The 21,866-nt window shown below is 45.6% G+C and overlaps 1 protein-coding gene across 1 annotated transcript in view; it reads right to left on the minus strand.

The window, feature by feature from the left end:
- The window catches only part of ABCA2 (ATP binding cassette subfamily A member 2), a 689,232-nt gene that overhangs the window by 333,275 nt on the left and 334,091 nt on the right, over positions 1-21,866 (minus strand). Inside the window, exons 15-17 of the mRNA XM_030206813.1 lie at positions 19,550-19,709; positions 18,486-18,614; positions 17,749-17,916 (exon numbers count right to left, since the gene is read on the minus strand). Coding sequence (XP_030062673.1) covers positions 17,749-17,916; positions 18,486-18,614; positions 19,550-19,709 — 457 coding nt within the window. The remainder of the gene's footprint in view (positions 1-17,748; positions 17,917-18,485; positions 18,615-19,549; positions 19,710-21,866) is intronic.

Here is a 21,866-nt window from a genome sequence, read left to right on the forward strand (position 1 = left end):
CCACACTAGTCGGGGGGGGACAACACCCATGCAGCACCGCACCAGTCGGGGGGGGGGGGACGGAACACCCATGCAACACCGCACCAGTCGGGGGGGGAGGGGGTGAAGACAGCAACACTGCACCAGTCAGGGGGGGGGGGGGGGGAAGATGTCCATGCCAGCACCCCCTCACATCCTGCACCCGGGGCGGGCCACCCCCACTGCCCCAACCTCGATAAGCCGCTGATTGCAATAATCTATCTGGGACAAAACAAAGCTCTGAACCAGGATGCGAAATGCATTTTTTGAGAAGAAAGCGCTTAACCTTCTCAGCTGCCAGAGTGTTCTGAATACTTTGAACTTTACAGTTGATACTTGTGGCTCAAAAGTTAAATGTTGATCAAGTAATATTCTCAACACTTTAATATTCGTATCTAACAGATATTCCAGTTGGCCAATGAAGAATTTGGTTTGAAACGGCTTGATATTACCATGAATTTCATCTTATCCCTGTTAAGGTTCAAATTAAAAGCCATGGCCCAAGATTCCATCAGATCTAATGCATGTTTAACATTTTTTAACACATTGAGAATGTAATTAGCAAAGGGCATGCAGTTAGTTACATCATCTGCATATACAAAAGTTTTAAAACCACTCAATTCCAATTTATGACCTAATGGGCCCATCAGAATGTTAAATAATAACGGTGAAATAGGGAAGCTCTGCAGCACTCCATATTCTGGGACCCACTCTGATGATGAAGTTTCTGACATCTATGGCTCAGAAATCCCACAAACCAGGTCAGAACCTTACCATTAATTCCCATATTGTCAAGTAGGTTCACAACAAGCTATGATCCTCCAAGTCGAATGCACTTGACATATCAAATTGGAGGGTCATTATCCTCCTGCTCAAATTAAAATGCATCAGATGTGCTATAAGTTGTTTGGCAACTATGCCTTCTATCACCTTTATCAATAAGGGGATGGAAACCACAGGTCTATAGTTAGAAACTACATCTCTTGTGATCATGCTGTTTTTTGGAATAGGGGTTAAGATAATAGCACCCTTCTCCCTTGGGAATTGCCCTCGTTAAGTAATACATTTCCTCAGACTTTGTATAAACACATCAGAGGCATTCTTTATAAGATAGCTAAGGCAAGTATCTAAAAGGAGGCCGTATCTTGCTAAAGATGTAAAAAGACTGGAAGCGATGCAAAGAAAAGCTACAAAAATGGTATGGGATTTGCACTGCAAACCATACGAGGAGAGACTTGCCAACCTGAACATGTATACCTTGGAGGAAAGGAGAAAGAGGGGTGACATGATAGAGACATTCAAATATTTGAAAGTATTAATCCGCAAATGAACCTTTTCCAGAGACAGGAAGGCGGTAGAACTAGAGGACATGAATTGAGGTTGAAGTGGGGCAGACTCAGGAGTAATGTCAGGAAGTATTTTTTCACAGAGAGGGTGGTGGATACATGGAATGCCCTCCTGCGGGAGGTGGTGGAGATGAAAATGGTAATGGAACTCAAACATGCATGGGATAAACACAAAGGAATCCTGTTTAGCAGGAATGGATCCACAGAATCTTAGCGGAGATTGGGTGGCGACGCCAGTAACTGGGAAGCAAAACCGGTGCTGGGCAGACTTCTACGGTCTACGCCCTGATCGTGACTGAATAGATATGGATGGGCTTGAATGCAAATTTTAAGGGGCTTCGACATTAGCTTCAGAACCTTTAGTACTAGAAGAATGCTAGGCAGACTTCTACAGTCTGTGCCCTGAGAATGGCAAAGACAAATCAAACTAGGGTATACATAAAATTTATCACATACTATGTAAAATGAGTTTATCTTGTTGGGCAGACTGGATGGACCATACAGGTCTTTATCTGCCATCATTTACTATGTTACTATGTAATAAACAATGAGATTTAGAATACCTGCTTACGAAGTATCTGTCCAAATCATTGGAGGGTGGTGTAAAAGATGACCATGATCTATTAACTAACAAATGGTTCTCTATATCTCTTCATGTAGCAAGATAATCCCCAATGTCCATGGTCTGGTTCATGAATCCTCTTCTTATAGTGGCTACTTTATGTTCAAAGTACTCAGCCAAATCCTAAACTGAGGGAGGCAGCAGTTAGCTCCTGTGTGTCTAACAAGCCATTAACCAAACTAAATAGCTTCTTAAAATTCAGTTGGGCTCTACCCACATAAATTTCATAATATTTGATCTTAGTTTTTTTTTAAACTATATACTGACGTATTGTATTGCACCACTGCAGTTTACTTTCATCAGATTTACATCAGGTCCATTTTCTCTCTAATCTTCTACAGGCCCTCTTAATCTACAGTAATTCCATGGAGAAACTTTCTTCCTAAAATTATGTTTCGGCTTCTCTGGCGCTACCTTGTCTAATATCAAATTTCTCTCCACATCCCGTTGAGACAAAAAGCAGTTGATTCAGATTGGATCAACAGAGAGCTCTTGCATATCCTATTCCAAAATTACTCCCCATCCATCTTACCTCTTGTTTTAAGAGCTGGGTGGCACATAACGATTCCTTCCAACATCCTATTCTGACCAATTTAGAATAAAGGTCAGCTTACTGTGATCTGACCAAAAAGTCAATGACCATGAAACATCCATAATTACTGCCTCCTACCTATTAACAAATCTGTAAGCCAACATATCTAGAATATGGGCTTTAATAAGAGTAGAATTAGCCGAGGGCGTGTCAAGATGGCTGCAGAACCGGAGGTCTAGTAGAATGCTCCGACCTCTTGGGCAAAGAAGATTTTTGTTGTTCCAATATGCCGCATTGTAAGCGTAAGGGAATTCTGAGAGTAGTGCCTCCGCTTAACTCACCTTCCTCGCCAGCCCAACCGTGCCTGGAACGCTGCTTCCCCGGGACCTCCAAAACACAAGAGGGAAAGGATCCCGTAGCGGGTGTACATGGAGAAGCAGATCCCCTGCCGGGAGGTGAAACCTCCCTCTCACCACCATCGCTTTCAATGCATCCACCTTGTCCGGCCGACACAAGCAGCCCTAGTGGGAAACCACTCCAATCCCGGAAGTGTATTGGAGACGGCAACCAGCGAGGACCTAAGGCTGCAACAGCAGACGCCGAGACCCGAAGGAGTTGTCTCCTTTTTGGAGAAAAAAACGGAGGTGACTCTAGAGATGATTTGGGCAAAGTTGAAAAGTATGGACGCCACACTACAAAAATCCGAAGGTGACATACACATTCTTAATAATAAATTTGAAGAATTGAAAATGACTGTTGAATCCATAGGCAGTTGGTGGCCCAAATGTTTGGGGAGGCTAAAGGGGGTGGGGTTAGGGGTGGAGCTTATATCCACAATTGACAACACACAGAAAAAAAATAAGTAAAAATAAAAGTCACAATGAATACCTTTTATTAAATTTAGATATTAGATATGTATCATATGTCAAAGAATAAAATGGTTGCTCAAAGCATATACTAACCACAATCGCTCAACTGTAAAACACTATGCACAAATTTGTGCAAAAACACACTCAGAACCTTACTGTACCATAACACTAGGCAGACCCTAATACACCAATATACCACCCATACGGAAAATGCAGACCGTCAACAATATGAAACAAGGGATCATAATATCACAATTCTCATGTAGAGCCACAAAACACCCTTTTAGGGTGGATAGTGTTCACAATGAGCTCCTTTTATTAACGACCATATGTAGATCCTTCAAGAGGTAGTTTGTCATGATTTAGGCTCTACACCCTTTCTGATGTTTTGGTACCACCTCAGTAAGGCCAACACACAATCTCTCCACTGCAAAACACTATACACAAACTTGTGCAAAAACACACTCATAACCTTACCAAACCATAACAGCACGAATTCCAAGGACAGGACGAGCTACAACCTTATGCATGGAAAGGCAGCACTATAATTACACCGGGCTCTAAAACACCAGTACACAATCTAATGAAACAAAAAAAATGCCGGCAAATACTACACGCTGGCAGAATACTGCATCTTCATCACGCATGGAAAACACATGACACAACAGATATGAAGGCAAAACTGGAAAGTTACCTCAAGAAGTCAGACTCAGCATGCAGCAATACTAGAAAAATTGAAATTTACGTGCAAAATATCACAGATGCACATTTCCAAAAGCTGATATTTCAATTAATAAATTCAGAATAAAATTCTTCTTTCTTCCTTGTTGTCTGAGCATTTTATTTTTGTAGTCACGCTGGTCCAGTGTCTATTTTCTGCTTTTCCTGTTTTTGCAGTATCCCCTGTCCGTTTGACATTTCTTCTGTCTTGTCCACCATTCATCTTCCCTCTGTGTCCCTACTGGTCCCGTCCAGCATCTCCATTCTGTGTATCCCTGTCCCATCTGCCCTCTCAGTGACTCTGTCCTCCCATTACACTCAGCATCTTCCCCTTGTGTCTCACTGTCTTGCTCTTTCCCCACCCTACCCTACCCCATTGTGTCCAGCATTGCCCCTGTGTGTCCCTTTCCCTATGCTTTCTCCATGCCCTGCACCTCTTCTCGGTCTCCCTGACCTTCCACTCTTCTCTGTCTTTCCTTCCTCCTGCACTCCTACTCTGGGGCCTGAATGCCTTCCTCTTTCCCCCACCCATGGTCCAGTATTGCTCTCTCTTGGGTCTCCAATATATCTCCCACTTTCTTCCACTCCATCAATCCTCTCTCTCTCTCTCTCTCTCTCTCTCCCTCCCCACCCCCCACCCCCCATATCTATCCTCTCATTCTCAGATCTAGCACCTCTCCCTCCCTCCACAAATCCAGCGTTTCTCCCCTTTCCTTTCACCCCAATCTCACGGTCCCAACTCCCGGCGGCTCTGATTCTCACTCTCCTCTCTGTGGTCCGATGGTGCAACTAATTTGTCTTGATCGCTGAGGGTAGCGGCACCGAAGCGATTAAGGCAGGCTGCCTCGGTCTTCCCAGTGATGCCTCCCACCCACATGGAACAGGAAGTTGCATCAGAAGAGGGCGGGAGGCATCACTGGGAAGACCGAGGCAGCCTGCCTTATTAGCTGCAGTGTCGCTACTGACAGCGATCAAGGCAAATTAGCACCACCATCGATCGGACAGAAGACAGATGCCCGGGCCGCACCTGAAGCAAAATAATAGCCTACAGAGCCTGGAGATCGTGAGGGGGCGAGACTGGTCACTGCAGTAAGAGCTGGTAGGCTGGGTTTTAGTTGCTGCTGAAGGCTTTAAAGTTGGAGGTTCATCTTGTTCAGGTGCCTATGATCAGGCATCTCTCTGACCACCAGCATGGGGGGGCTGAGAGAGGGATGGGTTCGGGCATTTGGAGCAAGAGGCAGGCGGGGAAGGTCACAGCTGGGCTGGGGAGGCTTAGCCTCCCCAAGCCTCTTATGCGGGGCGCCTATGGTTGAATGTGAAACAAGATATGTTTGCACGTGTTACATCATTACAAAAAGACGCTGACTCATTTAAAGAATTTAAAAATATAGTAATCAAAGATAACAGTGAGATACGAAGAAAAATCGAGCAGATGGAAAACTTTAATCGCCGTCTAAATTTACGCCTCTTAAATTTTCCTAAACTATTGGGGGTAACCCCAGTAGAAACTTTTCATAGATATCTAAATGAAGCATTAAAGATTCCTCTTGATGCTATACCACCAGTTAAACAAGTTATATCATATTCCTAAACGTAGAGGTGAAATGGGAGGAACTGAAAATGAATCGCTTGATTTACAGAATATATCGGCTATACTAGAGCAATCCTCTGTTAAAATAATAGAGAGATCTACATTGATTGCCTCTTTTGCATTCAAGTAGGACCTCAACACAGTTTTAAGACTTTATTTTTGGAATTCGTCTATTCGATTCTGTGGAGCTAAAGTATGGAGTTTTCCAGATGTGACTAAAAAATTCAAATGAAATCTTTTCTTGCTTTGAAACAGAGGACAATGGAGATTGGGGGATCTTTTTTCTTGGCATATCCATGCAAATGTGTGGTCAAATTGGGACAAACAAAATATACTTTCTATGCACCGGAAAAACTAAAATCGTTTCTAGACCTGAAACAATTGAAATAATGTTAATGAAATATTTTGGAGGTCTTTCAGCTTTGTTTAATGATCTTTATTCCTTTTTGATAACTTCTCTAATTTCATAACTCCCCCCTCTCATTTGGAGGTCTAAGAAAGCGTAAATGTATTTTCCTTTTATGTTTAAATCCTTATATTCTCAAGTATGTATTAATTTTCTTAATATAACTAAATTCTAAATTGATTTATGACTGAGAATAATGTAGAATAATATTTTGCTGTGTTTCTGAACACAAGTTTAATGCTTGTAAAATTTGTTAAAAAATTGATAAAGATAAAAAAAAGAGTAGAATTAGCCATAGGATGAATGAAATCTCACATGGATGTTGTGAAGAAGGGAATAAGGGAACAGAGAAGGGGGGGGGGGGGGGGGGGTACCGGCAGAGGAGAAGATAAGGCCCAGAGGGGGGGACAACCCAGATTCTTAGCTCAAGGAGTTCCGCATGTCGGGAGAAGGCATAGATCATTTTCCCCCGAGGGCTGGAGGCAGGGTAAAAACTACAATTCCCAGCAGCCCTTGAGGAGGTCTTACAACAGAATCAAAGACTTCTTATCCCAGCAGCCCCCGGTGGAGCCCAAGGGAACGGCAGGTAAAGGTGAAAGCCAAGACACGGTTGGGAGGCCAGGAATGGAGGGGGAGCCTCTAAGCAGAACTAATCAGGGGGAGGAGGATCAACTGGAGAATGGGTGGTGCGAGAAGCCCATGGAATGGAAGGGGGAAGAAAAAGAGGAGGAGGTGAGGCAAGAGGAGCCGATGGAGATTGCAGCTCTGGCAAGCTCCAAAGGTAAAAGGCTCAAACAGCAAATAACCATTGGTGTGGGGTCTTGGTAAACAAGGGAAGGCAGTGGCTATCCTGGAGGAGCCAGGAAGCGACGGGGTCAAGTGGGAGGAAGCCAGGACATAGAGCTGGCCAGAAGAGGGAGGGGACCCCTGGGAGCTCTCTGTCTCTGAACTGCTGATGGGATTTCTAAACTGCTTGTTTGAACTGCCTGTTTGAAAGTACTTATTTTATTTGAACAGCTTGTTTTTTCTTTGTGGAACGTTTTTTGCTTTTGGAATTACTAATTTTGAATTGCATCATTGGGACTGATGAGATTCATGTCCTGTTGGTTTATGGACTGAATTTTTGAAGCTGGGGAGATTCCTGAACTGCTTTGCTTTTGGAACTGCATTATTAAGAACTACTTTTTCTAAACTGTTTGTTTTGGGATTGCATTTTTGAAACCGCTGGGATAATCTCCCTGGCGGATATCTCGGGAGCTGTGCTGGAATAGTACTGCTGACGTACCTCAGGTCGGAGGGTACACCTGGAGGATTACAGGGAGTTGTACCTAAGTGGAATATAATATAGAAAACCTGGGCCGGAAACCAGAATTTTCCTGAGAGGAGTGGAGGGATCCTTCAGAAGTGGTGGTAGCAGTGGGATCTGGTCAGCGAACTTCCACGTAGAAAGGGGCGGGGAGCCCGTCCAAAGGAGCAGCGGCTAAGAAACATCAGTGAGGTGGGGAGAGCCAACGCAGAGACAGGCGCAGACCTGTCTCTGGTTCTGGTAAGCAGAATCAGGGGCAGGGGCAAGGGAGGCGGTGAGTGTGGGTCCTGGGGGAGGGACCTGAAGAAGCAGTACTGCACTTGCAGGTCTCTGTGTTTTCCTTTCCCACAGGTGGTGGCCCAGGAGAGGTATGGATCCCAAGGAAGCTTTTTCATGGATGACGCTACAATTCCAAAAAAAGCAGGAATTAGCGGAAAAGATGATCGGGGAATCTTTGATGACCACTCGGGCCCAGGAGCAACTGGTGTTGGACATGTTCCGGGATTTCATGCAGAGGGTCCCCAGTCCTCAGGGGGAGCTCAGGTGGAGCAGGAGAGCACAGCCAGAGCCAGCCTGAGGGAGGTATGGGAGGACCTTTGTCAATGAACTGGCTTTGTCAGAAGAGGACAATGTAGATGACTTTTTATGTGCCTTTGAGAGGGTGGCCGGAGCAGTGGGGTGGCCGCTGGAACAGTGGGCCCTTCGGTTGGCTGCTTCCCTGTCCGGGGAGGCTCTAGCTGCTTTCCGAGGTTTGCCACCCGCGGAGGCGGCCGATTATATAAAACTGAGGAATGCTATTAGGGATAGGAATGGGCTGAGTGCTCATGCCTATCGGAAACAATTTAGGTCCACACAATGGAGCAAAGGGGAATCTCCTAGGGCCCTGTGGACCAAGTTGTTGGACCTGGCTAAGAGGTGGCTAGAACCTGAGAGGCGTACAACTGCAGATATACTGCAGGAGGTGGTGTTAGAACAATTCTTACAGTCTGTACCTGGGGATATAAGGGTATTGGTAGTGAGGAGGGGGTGCAAGACCTTGGAGGAGGCAGTATTAGGCCTGGAATGTTGTATGGAGGCCCAACACTGGGGTAGGCCGGGGAGGGACCCAGGAAGGGGAGAAGCAAGCCTCATCTCTCCGAGCGTCCCAAGGCCTGCTATTCCCAAGGTTAAGGGTGGACTAACTGAGGTAGGGTTATCCACTCCCTGTCCCAAGGTCTTTGGGCTCGGGAAAGGGCAAAGGAGAGGAGCTCAGGACAGGCTGTGTTATCGCTGCAGGCAAAAGAGACACTTTCGGAGTAGCTGTCCGGGTAGGGTGGGGTGGACCTCGCGGAGCTTCCCCAGGGTTAATTCAGGTTATACCCAGGAGATGGAGGTGGAGGGGATCCCGGTGGTGGCCCTACTTGACTCCAGGGCAGATCAATCTATGATTTCGAGATTGCTGTTGGAAAAGATAAGGGCGAAAAAAGGAGAGCAAGGGGAGACCTATGAGGGAGAGGTGAATATCCAATGTATCCATGGGGCCAGCACCCGGTATGCACTCCATAGGGTGAGCATCAAGGGGCTTGCAGGAAGGCCATGGGCGTAGTTTGACTGTTTCATTTGGGGAGGCAAAGGATGGGGCAGAGCATATTAGCATATTCATTTGCATATATATATATATGAATATGCTAACATGCAGGAAGGAAGGGAAAAAGAGCTGTCTTTTTGGGAGAATAACCATAATGAATATGTATGAAATATCAAGCCAGCTCTTTCTCCCTCCCTTCCTTCCTTCCTTCTTTCCTCCTTACCCAGCACTCCCTCTTCATCTCAGTATTTCCCCACCCCCTTTCCCATACCATACCAGTGTTGACCTTAGAAATGCATAGGCTCTATATGTAGATCCTTCAAGAGGTAGTGTGTCATAATTTAGGCTCTATACCCTTTCTGATGTTTTGGTGCCACCTCAGTAAGGCTAACACACAATCTCTCCACTGCAAAACGCTATACACAAACTTGTGCAAAAACACACTCATATCCTTACTAAACCATAACAGCACTAATTCCAAGGACAGGACGAGCTACAACCTTATGCTTGAAAAGGCAGAACTGTAATTACATCAGGCTCTAAAACACCAATACACTACCTCGTGAAAAAAAGCAAAACAAAAAGGACTGCAAATACTACACGCTAGCAGAATACTGCACCTTGATCACACATGAAAAACACATGACACAACAGACATGACACAAGGAATTAGAAATAAAAAAATATGAAGGCAAAATACTGAACTGGAAAGTTAACTCAAGAAGTCAGACTCAGCATGCATCAATACCAGAAAAATTGAAACTTGCATGCAAAATATCACAGATGCACATTTCAAAAAGCTGACATATTCCAATATACTTTTTTCTACCTTTGTTGTCTGATCATTTAGTTTTTCTATTCACTTTGGTCCCAGTGTCTTCTGTTTTATGCAGTGTCTTCTTTCCATTTGATATTTTCTCTCTCACCATGTCCACCATCCTCCTGAGTCCTTATGCGTCCTGTCTACCATCTGTAGCCCTGTCCCTATCCTTCCTCGAGTTTCAGTATCTGCCCTCAACGTGTTCCAAACCAGCCCTTAAACTCAGCAGTTTCCCCTCCATCCATATCCAGCATTTCTCCTCACTTCCCTCCATCCATGTCCAGCATTTCTCCTCTCTCCCTTCCCCTCCATCCATGTGCATCTCCTTCCTTTGTCTTTCCTTCCCTCCATCCTTGTCCAACATTTCTCCTCTCTTCCCTGCCCTCCACTCCATCCATGTCCAGCATTTCTCCTCTCTTCTCTCCCCTCCATCCATTTGCATCTCCTTCCTGACTTCTCTCCCCTCCCTCCATCTATCCATCCAGCAACTCTCCATTCTCCCCTGCCCTCTCCTCCATCCACCCATATCCAGCAAATGTCCTCTGTCCCCTGCCCCCTCCATTCATCCATCCATGTTCAGCAATTCTCCTCTCTCCCCTGCCCTCCCCTCCATCCATCCATGTCCAGCAACTCTCCATTCTCCCCTGCCCTCTCCTCCATGATCCATCCATATCCAGCAAATTTTCTTATCTCCCCTTTCCCCTCCATCCATCCATGTCCAGCAATTCTCCTCCTTCCCCTGCCCTCCGCTCCATGTCCAGCAACTCTCCATTCTCCCCTGCCTTCTCCTCCATCCATCTCCAGCAAATTTCCTCTCTCCCCTGTCCCCTCCATCAATCCCTGTTGTCCAGCAATTCTCCTCTCTCCCCTGCCCATCCTGTTTCTATTCATCCCCTTCCCCATTCTCTCCAGCATCTCCCCCCCCCCCTCTCTCCCCTGCCCATCCTGTGTCTATCCATCCCCTTCACCATTCTATCCAGCACCCCCCTCTCCCCGGCCCCTTCGCAGCATCTCCCATAAAGAATGACAACGTGGATGCAGGAGCTCACAGGTTTGCTTGCTGTGTTTTGAGTGAATGGCGACGGCTGCGCGGGGGAGTGAAAGCAGAGATTTATCAAATGACTTCCTTCCTTACAGTGGACTAGATAGGAGCCAGCACTTCCACTTGCTTCATCTATCTGCTACATTTTGTGACGATGTGGATTCATCATCAGTGCCAAGATCTCCTGCTGCTGCACAGTCTAAGACCATAAGAAAACCAAGCTGAATCGGTACAATTTCCATCAAGCGAGCAGGGGTTGTAAAAGCAGCAAGCAGGCACGCTCGTCTCCATCTGCTTCCCTGCCCTCTCTGCTTCCCGCCTTCTTCTGATGTTATTTCCTTTCGGGCAGGACGCTGAGAGGGCAGGGAAGCAGATGGAGACGAGCGTGCCTGCTTGTTTCTTTTACTACTGGCGCCCCGGGTAAGTCATCGTTGTTGTCGTCGTCATCGTTTGGGGGGGCATTGCCCCCCCTCACCCCCCCCCCCCAGTCTACGCCCATGAGGAAGGCTAAGGGTGGCGGTGGCTGTTGTGCCCCGGCTCCCTCAGGAAATGACCTTGGGTAGGGACTGGCCCCCGTTTGCGGAATGTTTGGGAAGGAAGGAAGTGATGGTAACTACCCGAGCTCAGGCTCGGGGGGAATCAGAGACAGAGCCGGGCTTGGCCCAGATTTTCCCTTTCCAGGAGGGGGTACTAGGAGCCCCGGGGAAGACCCAGAAGGAAAAAACAAAAAAAAGGGCGGAACAAAGGGAAAGGAGAGAGGCTTTGGAACAGGTGCAAAGGGAGAGCTACCTACTTAGGGATGCGGGGTCACTTAAGGAGCAGTTTCCCCATTTTTCTAGGGAACAGGAAGCCGACCCTACCCTGCAGTATGCCTGGGAGGGTGCTCGCAAAGAGGGAGGGGTGAGTTCCCCAAGCTTCCTAGTAGAAGAGGGAATATTGTACCGAATCCCGCCCACCTGGGAGAAACTAGAAAAAGGGAAACAACTAGTGGTACCCTGGGCATTTAGGCCCTTGTTGATACGGATGGCCCACAACCACCCCCCTTGGGGGGCATAAGGGAACCCAAGCCACCCTAACTCAGGAATTAGACTGATTCTGCTGGCCGGGCATTTATAAGGAGGTGGAGAGGTATTGCCAGTCCTGTCCCAATTGCCAGAAGGTAGCGGACCGGGTGCCCCAACGAACACCCCTATGTCCCTTGCCCAGAGTGGGCCAGCCCATAGCCCGTATGGCTGTGGACATTATTGAACCGGTTACCAAGTCAGGAAAAGGGTATCACTATGTGTTAGTAGTTATGGATATGGCTACCCGCTTTCCGTGGGCTATGCCATTGAGGAATATCTCCGCCAAGGTGATTGCCCCTGAATTAAGTAAAATCTTCTGTGAGGTAGGATTCCCCAGGGAAGTGTTAACTGATAGAGGGTCAAATTTTATGTCCCGCACGTTGCAACAGGTTTGCGAAGCATTCCAGATCAAGCATATTTGTACCTCGGCCTACCATCCACAGATTAATGGGATGGTGGAGAGGTTTAATTAAATGTTTAAAGGAATGCTGAAGAGGGGCTTGGGCTCAAAGCAGGAGAACTGGGACCAGCTCCCACCCTTCGTGCTTTATGCATGTCGGGAAAGTGTCCAAGCCTCCTTGGGGGTATCCCCCTTTGAATTGATGTTTGGGAGGTGACCAAGGGGGATCTTGGACATCTTGAAGGAGCAGTGGGTCCCTCCAGAGTCAGTGGACAAATCAGTAGTGTCCTACTTGCAGGACTTGAAAGGGAGGCTCAATAGATTATGGGAGTAATCCCGGGAAAATCTGAGGCATAGTCAAGAACGGCAGAAAGCCTATTATGACCGAGGAACTCAATGGCGGGAGTTTAAGGAAGAGGACCGAGTCTTGATCTTAGTGTCATCGTCACCCCATAAGTTTGAGGGTAGGTGGAGAGGGCCTTGGACAATGAGAAGGCGACTTGGACCCCTCACATATGAGGTGGCCAGTGAAAAGGGAAGAATTCAAACCTTCCATGTGAATATGATGAAGCCCTGGATCGCAAGGGAGGGACCGCAAGCCCAATCCAGGGAAGAATCTGAGGAGGAGCTAGGTCCTCAGATAAACGATATTTTTCAGCCAGGGGTACCCGAGATTAATTCCCAATTGGAGCCCACTCAACAATGGGAGATGAAACAGCTCTTGGAGGAATTTGGGGATGTCCTCACCCCGTGTCCAGGACAGACGGGGCTTCTAGAGCATGAAATTATAACGGAGGAGGGGAGGGTGATTAGACAGAGGCCTTATAGGTTGTCCCTGCAGAAGAGACAGGAGGTCTGTAGGCAAGTAGTACAGGAAATGCTGGGATTTGGGGTCATTGAGGAGTCTAATAGCCCCTGGTCCAGTCCAGTGGTGTTGGTGCCTAAGGCTGATGGTTCCTTGAGGTTCTGTATTGACTTCTGGCAGTTTAACACTATCTCCAGGACCGATGCCTATCCTATGCCTCATATAGACAAACTATTGGATAGGCTGGGTTCGGCCCGTTTCCTCAACACCCTGGACTTGACCAAGGGGTACAGGCAGATACCTTTCAAAGGAGGCTCACCCTAAAACAGCCTTCAGTACTCCCCTAGGGCTCTACCAGTTTACCCGATTACCTTTCGGATTAAACTCAACTAGTTGCCAGCGCCTGCTGGACCGGGTGCTAAGATCCCTATCAAACCTACGCCACAGCCTACATGGATGACGTGGTAATTCACAGTAAGGACTGGGGAACCCATGTGGCACGGGTACGGGCGGTCCTGAGGTCCTTTAGGGAAGCCGGGTTAACGCTGAACCCCCAAAAGTGTCACTTTGCCCAACGTCAGGTGAAATACCTAGGTTATAGGGTGGGTGAAGGGGAGGTGCAGCCACTTTTAGATAAGGTCAAAAGTATACAGGAGTTTCCCCAACCCGGTACCAAAAAACAGTTGAGGGGTTTTTTAGGACTTATTGGGTATTATCGAAGGTTCATTCCCCACTTTTCCACCCTGTCCACCCCCCTCACTGAAATGCTGAAGAGTAGGAACCCGCACCAGTTGAGGTGGGGATGGGAGGAGAAACAGGCGTTGGATGTCCTGAAAAAAGCCTTGTGTCAGGAGCCAGAGCTGAAAGCAGTTGATTTCTCTAAAGCCTTTATCTTGCAAACGGATGCCTCAGGGGTAGGGCTAGGAGCACTGTTGTCTCAGGAACATCAAGGGGAAGAACATCCGATACTGTACCTGAGTAAGGAGCTGCTGCCTCATGATACTAATTATTCAACCATTGAGAGAGAATGTCTAGCTATCCGGTGGGCGGTTCAAGCCTGCCAGGTCTATTTAGAGGGGTGGGAATTTAAACTAGTAACAGACCATGCGCCCCTGAAGTGGCTTAGCCAAATGAAAAATAGCAATGCCCATTTAATGCGGTGGTACCTGGCACTACAGCCCTTCCGTTACTCAGTGGAGCATCGCCCAGGTAGGCGATTGGGTAATGTGGATGCTTTATCACGGATGGAGGAACCCGGCCAGGAGGAAAGGGGCCAAGTAAGGGGCAAGCACTTAAGGGGGGGTATGTGAAGAAGGGGATAAAGGAACAGAGAGGGGGGGGGGTACCGGCAGAGGAGAAAATAAGGCCCAGAGGGGAGGGACAACCCAGATTCTTAGCTCAGGAGTTCTGCATGTCAGGAGAAGGCATAGATCATTTTCCCCCGAGGGCTGGAGGCAGGGTAAAAACTACAATTCCCAGCAGCCCTTGAGGAGGTCTTACAACAGAATCAAAGACTTCTTATCCCAGCAGCCCCCGGTGGAGCCCAAGGGAACGGCAGGTAAAGGTGAAACCCAAGACACGGTTGGGAGGCCAGGAATGGAGGGGGAGCCTCTAAGCAGAACTAATCAGGGGGAGGAGGATCAGCTGGAGAATGGGTGGGGCGAGGAACCCATGGAATGGAAGGGGGAAGAAAAGGAGGAGGAGGTGAGGCAAGAGGAGCTGATGGAGGTTGCAGCTCTGGCAAGATCCAAAGGTAAAAGACTTAAACAGCAGGTAACTGCTTGGTGCGGGGTCTTGGTAAACAAGGGAAGGCAGTGGCTATCGTGGAGGAGCCAGGAAGCGACGGGGTCAAGTGGGAGGAAGCCAGGACATAGAGCTGGCCAGAAGAGGGAGGGGACCCCTGGGAGCTCTCTGTCTCTGAACTGCTGATGGGATTTCTAAACTGCTTGTTTGAACTGCCTGTTTGGAAGTGCTTGTTTTCTTTGAACAGCTTGTTTTTTCTTTGTGGAACGTTTTTTGCTTTTTGAATTACTAATTTTGAATTGCATCATTGGGACTGCTGAGATTCATGTCCTGTTAGTTTATGAACTGAATTTTTGAAGCTGGGGAGATTCCTGAACTGCTTTGCTTTTGGAACTGCATTATTAAAAACTACTTTTTCTAAACTGTTTGTTTTGGGATTGCATTCTTGAAACCGCTGGGATAATTTCCCTGGCAGATATCTCGGGAGCTGTGCTGGAATAGTACTGCTGACGTACCTCAGGTCGGAGGGTACACCTGGAGGATTACAGGGAGTTGTACCTAAGTGGAATATAATATAGAAAACCTGGGCCGGAAGCCAGAGTTTTCCTGAGAGCAGCGGGAGGGATCCTTCACAATGTACTTGAATCCTGAGCTCTGGAAGAAAGATGGTCGGCTGCTGTCTTACGACCACTACAAGAAAGATACAGAGCACCTTCATTTAGAAGCTGGAAAAAAGCTGAGGCCTGAGATTCTAGTGATGTTTGTACACAAGATAAGCAGCCAAGTGCCCACAACACAATCCCCAGAAAGGGTGGGGCTACACATCTTCATGAATACCAGAAGATGCTGAGAACACAAGGCAGACTATGATTCTCCTTTTAACAAACTGTCTGGGAGTCACTGAATGAGCACCCTACAAAATCAGTTATGGTGGAATTTGGGGGCCCCTTTTACCAAGCTGCGGTAAAATGGGGCCTGCGCTGGCGTTGGCGCATGTTTTTGATGCGCGCTGAGGCCCCCTTTTACTGCAGCGGGTAAAAGGTAGGTCTTTCTTTTTTATGGGAAATGGTCTTGTGGGCGCAGCCATTTCGGGGGAGAGCCCTTGGTGGCGGTAAGGGCTCCCTCACTAACCAGGCAGCGTGCAACACTGCCCGATTACTGTCAGGTACACACCGCCAATTATGACGTGCACTGGGAATGGGAACTACCACCGGGCTACTGCAGTAGCCCGGTGGTACTTCCTTTCTGCTGCTTTGTAAAAGGGGCCATGGCTGCAGTAACAATGGACATTGGAGTGATCTCCTACAGGCAGCCAAACTTCTAGAGCTGGCAGTAGGAAACACCCTCAGCAGTGTAAACAGGATCAACAGGGTAGACTCAGTGGGACAACTGTTCCTTTTATTGTCACTATCTGTTATATTACTCTGGAGACATTTTTCAAATTCTCTGCTGGGGAACAAAGTTAAAGGGTAGTTTTAACTCATGAATTTTGCACCAATTTTCAAAGTATGTGCATACTTTCGCTTTGAAATGTGCCACGGATATTCAGACATTTGCTTCTTTTTGGACAGACACTTTCTAGTACATAAACTTAAAAATGCAATGTATGTGTGCTACTTCCCTCCTATGCCCTTACCACACTCCTGGGAATGCCTCCTTTCTGCACAGCTTATAACATACATAAGGCCAAACAAAGTGCACACTCTTAGCTATACTGAAGGAGAGCAATTTTCAGACACCGACTCAGATGAATTTGAAAGGTACTGGAGAAATTTAAGATTTGCCTTCATAGTTTATGACATGCAGACTTCGGAGAGCTTTATTGCTCTCCAAAGACTAGAGTCTTTGCAGATAATAAAATCCTTCATTAAAATCAATTTAATAATTAGCCAGAGATGTTGCAGTTGAACTTTACAACAATTTAAGTCTCTGTTTCATCTGAAGAAGGAACAGACATTGTGTCAACAGCTCAAACACTATCATGTTATGCAGTATAGATCCCCCTTTATTCATCAGGGTGAAAATTTTCCACTACAGAGAAGCTGAATCTAGCCTATCAATTACTCTTTTCTGACAATAATGGAGAGGCACATAGAGAATGAAGTTTCAAAGCAACTCACATGGGACAAAAAGGGTTTAAGTCATGTTAGTCAACTGGAATACTGCCTTGCCTCAACATGGCAAAAAAGTCCCACACACTCACAATAGGAAGAGGTACTTTCAGAGGGGCATTCGGGTCAGGGAAGGCAGAGTGAATGCATAAATGGTATTAAAGGAGAAGGGGTGACTTGGTAGTTACATCAATAGACTTGCATATGTCACTATCTCCCAATGTCTCAGAAACACGACTGTAAGCTTTTCCAGGCAAGAACTTATTGTATTTATATAAGAATTAAGATGTAAGCTGTTCAGAGTATTATTTGGAAAAGTTGGAAAAAAATTAAAGAAGAAAAATCTTTATGCAGACTTCTCTAGCAAACAGTTACCCAGAGAAAAAGTACAAATAATTTTGTATGTGTGGCAGTTTCAAAGGGAAAGTAGGTGCTTACAAAAGGGGCAAACACACTGGGTAAAAAGCACGTGTGGTCTTTGACCCAGTGCAAACAGCTGGAAAACTACCCCTGTGACTGCCTCCTTATGGGTATGCTGGGCACTAGAATGAGAGTCTTTACACAATATAGACTGGATGCTGAAAAAGAGCATAACCTCATTCCTACGAAACTTTGAGCCTGACAACATAGGAGCCAGTTTTGTGGGTGTCAGTGGGTGCTGAGCACCCTCAATATAGGGCAAGCTCCTTCATTGTGTCCAGGAAGGGGTAATTTGCTTTGTGCTTGGCATCTCCAATCATTTTGAAATATTGGCATTTATGTCTGACAATGCAGCTTTGCTCTGACCTTAGACATGAACTGAATCCAGCCACAGGCTGCATTATCGATGGTGTCCAGCTGCTGCATGAGGGTGCTTGCATTGGGCAGAGAGAAGTTGCTGCTCATGAGACTGCGGATGATGTCACTGTCTGAGAAGTTCAGGAGTTCGGGGCGCTTCTGCAGGTCGGAGGTGAACTGGCGGATGCAAAACAGAAAAAGCCATTGAGAGAAATGATGTTGTTAAATCAGTGTGAAAAGGAAGATATATGTGGAGAAAAAAAGAGGAGTTCTTTTTACAGAGAGAAGACCAAAAACTTTTTAAAAGACCTCAGTTCAAGGACTGAAGTTTAAAAGGGCTGTACTCTATATATTTCTAGCCAGAACTACTGGTTGCTCACTCGCCTTCTTCAGCAATGAAATCCATTCAATATTTATGGTTTAAAAAATAATTTATAAAATAATTTTTCTTTTTCAGCAGATTCTATTCTATTCTACTTCATTGCTAGACTGCCTTTCAGATCAGAAGATGCATCAAAGCAACTTAGAAATTAATATATAAAAGGAAGGTGAAAAAGGAAAATGTAAAGAGAGAAGTGAGGTTGCCAGTCTGAGATTGCCTCATCCAACCAAATAACAAGTCTGTTGGAAGAAACCAGGTCTTCAACTTTCCCTTAAATTTTGAAACATACCTTTTTGGACCCCACCTCAGTAGCTCTTTACTTTCCTCCCTCACTATCCCTTCTTCCTTCTTTTCCTAGAAGTACCTGTTGTAGCCACTGAATGTGTCTCTGCAACTTCCCCTCCTCCAAGAAGTTCCGGATCTCGGTGGACATATTCAGCCACACCCGCGCATAGTGCGTCACATTCCCCACGAATGCGAATGTCTCATTGGCCTGCACAAGAGGGAAAAGAGGAAGCAATCCCACCACTTGTCATAAAATCTGAAGCTGTTCTAACCTCTAAGCTCAGGACACGTGTGATGCAACTATCTCTAATCCACTCCATCATCTGAAAATGTCCATACTAATGAGAAATTGAAACTTCAGGAGTAACCTGAGAAGGCTGGTTTAAGTAATTTCCAATTCACATATCATACACTCAGCAGAATATTTCCCTTTAGTCTGTCTGTTTTCATCACTTCCTAAACTTCCATCTCTGTTGGAACCCCTCCCTAATCTTGCTTTCTTCTATTTATAACCAAGGTTAAATGGACCTACATCCATGGAAGGAAGAGATTTTTCTCCCATTCCCATTAAATCTCCATCAGAACTTCTCTATAGGGCCACTCCAAAGGCTCAGTGGCAGTGCTGCAAAATGACATGCCAAGGTTCCCTGAGTCAATTCCCAGATTATGACTTTCATATCCTTTCTAACACTGTGCAGCTGCATTTAAAGCCCATGATACAGAATTCCTTAAGGAGCCTTGGTGCATAGCTCCTAGCATCCAAATCATTGCTACAATGTCCAGTTTAGGAACAGTAGGAGGGCTTATTAAAAGACAGAAAACTCATCCCCTCCCCCTTGTAATTGTGACCAAAGGCTCATGACAACAGCTCTTGGGTCCAAATAAACTGGAGGAAAATGGAGGAAGTAGTATATACCAGACCAAAAACAAAAATAAAAGAACTCCTCTTACTGCAGTATTATTTTAGGGAATTCTCCATGCAGTATGCACATTACAACCAGCAAATTTCTCTCATCATATACTGTACGCACCACTTTATCATTGGAGAGTATCAGGAAAGAGAGAAAGTTCTCAAATTTCTCACTGCTCATTGCAGGATAATGCCACAAAAGCATTCAACCAGCCCACACTCAACCCACTCACCTTCAGAATGACTTTGTCCACCTCTGTTCCCACTGGGGAGTACAGGATCTTAGGGTTGGTGGTCATAAGATGTACAAGAAGACCCAGGTTTCGTTGCTCCTTGTTGGTGAACCCCAATGAGCTCATGTTCCCTTGTTTCAGTGCCTCAGGCTCGATGGTCCTACAGAAAAACAGATTGTCAGATCACAAACTAGGAGCTGGACCTAAAGCAAGGAGGAAATCCAGCACTACAGTCATTGAAAGTGTCTGTACTAGAATCAATATTCTTTGGATACTCATGCCAAGCAACCACTGCTGCCTACTCCAATTAAACAGAAGTGGATCTACAGGACTTTAGATCACAACCCAACAAAGAACTGGTGCTATGAATCCAACAATGGAAGTAAAGGAATAGCACCAAGTGGTCCACAAAAACAAGTATGTGGCCACATTTTGCCTAAATAGGCTACATCAGGGGGAGACACTGACAAATCACACATACTGTTCTTATATCAAATCTGTTATCACAGGTTTTTCAAATAACAAAATCAGCCAAGACACAAAGCAGCTATCCAAAATCATACCAAAATTATGAGAAAAGCTGTACAATAAATTTATTTCTCTGGACCTTAGATCACTCCATGGCGGATCACATGAAAAAGAGGATGTGTTCACTACATAACTCATTCTTTTGAGGTCACCTTTTGGCTGATCCCCAATAATTTTTATGCCACACACTTACACAATTTTTCCTGGATTTTACATAGTGCTTTGAGCTGCATGCATAAATTTGGGTGCATGCCCAATTTGTGCAAATGAATTGAATAACAAGCCAATCAGCGCCAATAACTGGGCAATAACAAACAATTATCAGCACTAATTGGCTATAATTAAAATTTACATGTGCATCTTTTTAGGTGTGTTCTATAAAGAGGTGCGCATAAACTGGTGTGTGTGGATCCAAAAAGGGGACACAGCCAAGGGAGGAGCACGGGTGGGTCAGTGGCATTCCTGCAATTTATGTGCATTGTTAGAGAATTAGGGGGATCTGTGCCTAATTTATGTGTGGGGATTTACACCAGGTTTTCATTGGTGCAAATGGTCACACATAAATGTAGTCATGGTTCCTGGCGCTAAGTGCTATTCTATAAACTGCGCCTAACTTTAAGCACAGTTTATAGAATAGTGCTAAGTGCTACTTTTTTCAGCACCGATTTTTTAGGTGCCATTTATAGAATCTAGTCCTTTGTAAAAAATTAAGCCACAATACAAGATTCTTTAAGAAATGCACTCTAATTGCTGTTAATAGACCTTACAATATGTTCTATTAATATCTGATGGAAAATATAGATAAAAAGCAAACAAAGACCTATAAAGACATTACACATGAACATATTAGAGACTCCTTATTCTCTGTACAGGGGCCCCAGCTATGGAATTTACTACCTCAGCACCTCTGTATGCAGACATCTCTTGACCAGTTCAAAACTGATCTGAAGACATTCCTTTTCGCTGATGCCTTCTGCTGACAGACTTTCACGCTTATGCCTAAATGTTTGACAAACATTTGGACTCTGGAAGACACTAGTGTGCCCCTTCCCCTCTTTCCTATCTATATTGTACTTCTACCCCTGTCCCCTTACTATCTGTCTCAAGTTACTTAGGATTTCTCCCTTCTTTTATTAGAATGTAAGTTGCCTCGATGGAGACCCGGGAGGCAGGATAGAAAGTCTTAATAAACTTGAAATTGGCATGAAATGGCATAAATCAGCAATTCATACAAGCCATAGATTTCAGAATTTTAAAACAGGTAAGCCAACAGAATTAACCACTTTGATTCTGATATATATTTTTGGGTCTGTGCAGGACAAATTTCAAATAGAATTACCTGATGAATTAAGTCATTAGATGGATAAATACATCAGGATAAACATTTTCCCTCCACAGATAAGTTTAGCCACTCAAAAAGTGGGTCACTCTAGAATATAGAATTGGATCAGGGGAGGAACCTAGCCAGCCAGCCCCAAAATTTCAGCACTGGTCAGCTAAGTTGACCTGTCCTTTTGCACAAAGATTGCAGGGATAAACCTACAATTTAAAAAGAAATAGCTGCCATCTTTTAGCCACATAGCTTGGTACTGAGCAGCTCTTTGAAAATGGTCCCGTGATGTCCACAAAAACAGGCTGGTTCTCGGGGACTGGGGAGGGAGGTAGAATTTCTGGTCTCTAAGGGGATAATGGGGAGGAGTTCAAAATCTGTAAGGGGGCATTTGTTTACCATTGGTTTACTGGGAAGACAAAACTTCAACATTACTACCTACAACATCTACAGTGATTT

Source organism: Microcaecilia unicolor, chromosome 6, assembly GCF_901765095.1.
Source record: "Microcaecilia unicolor chromosome 6, aMicUni1.1, whole genome shotgun sequence".
NCBI classification, from domain to species: Eukaryota; Metazoa; Chordata; class Amphibia; order Gymnophiona; family Siphonopidae; genus Microcaecilia; species Microcaecilia unicolor.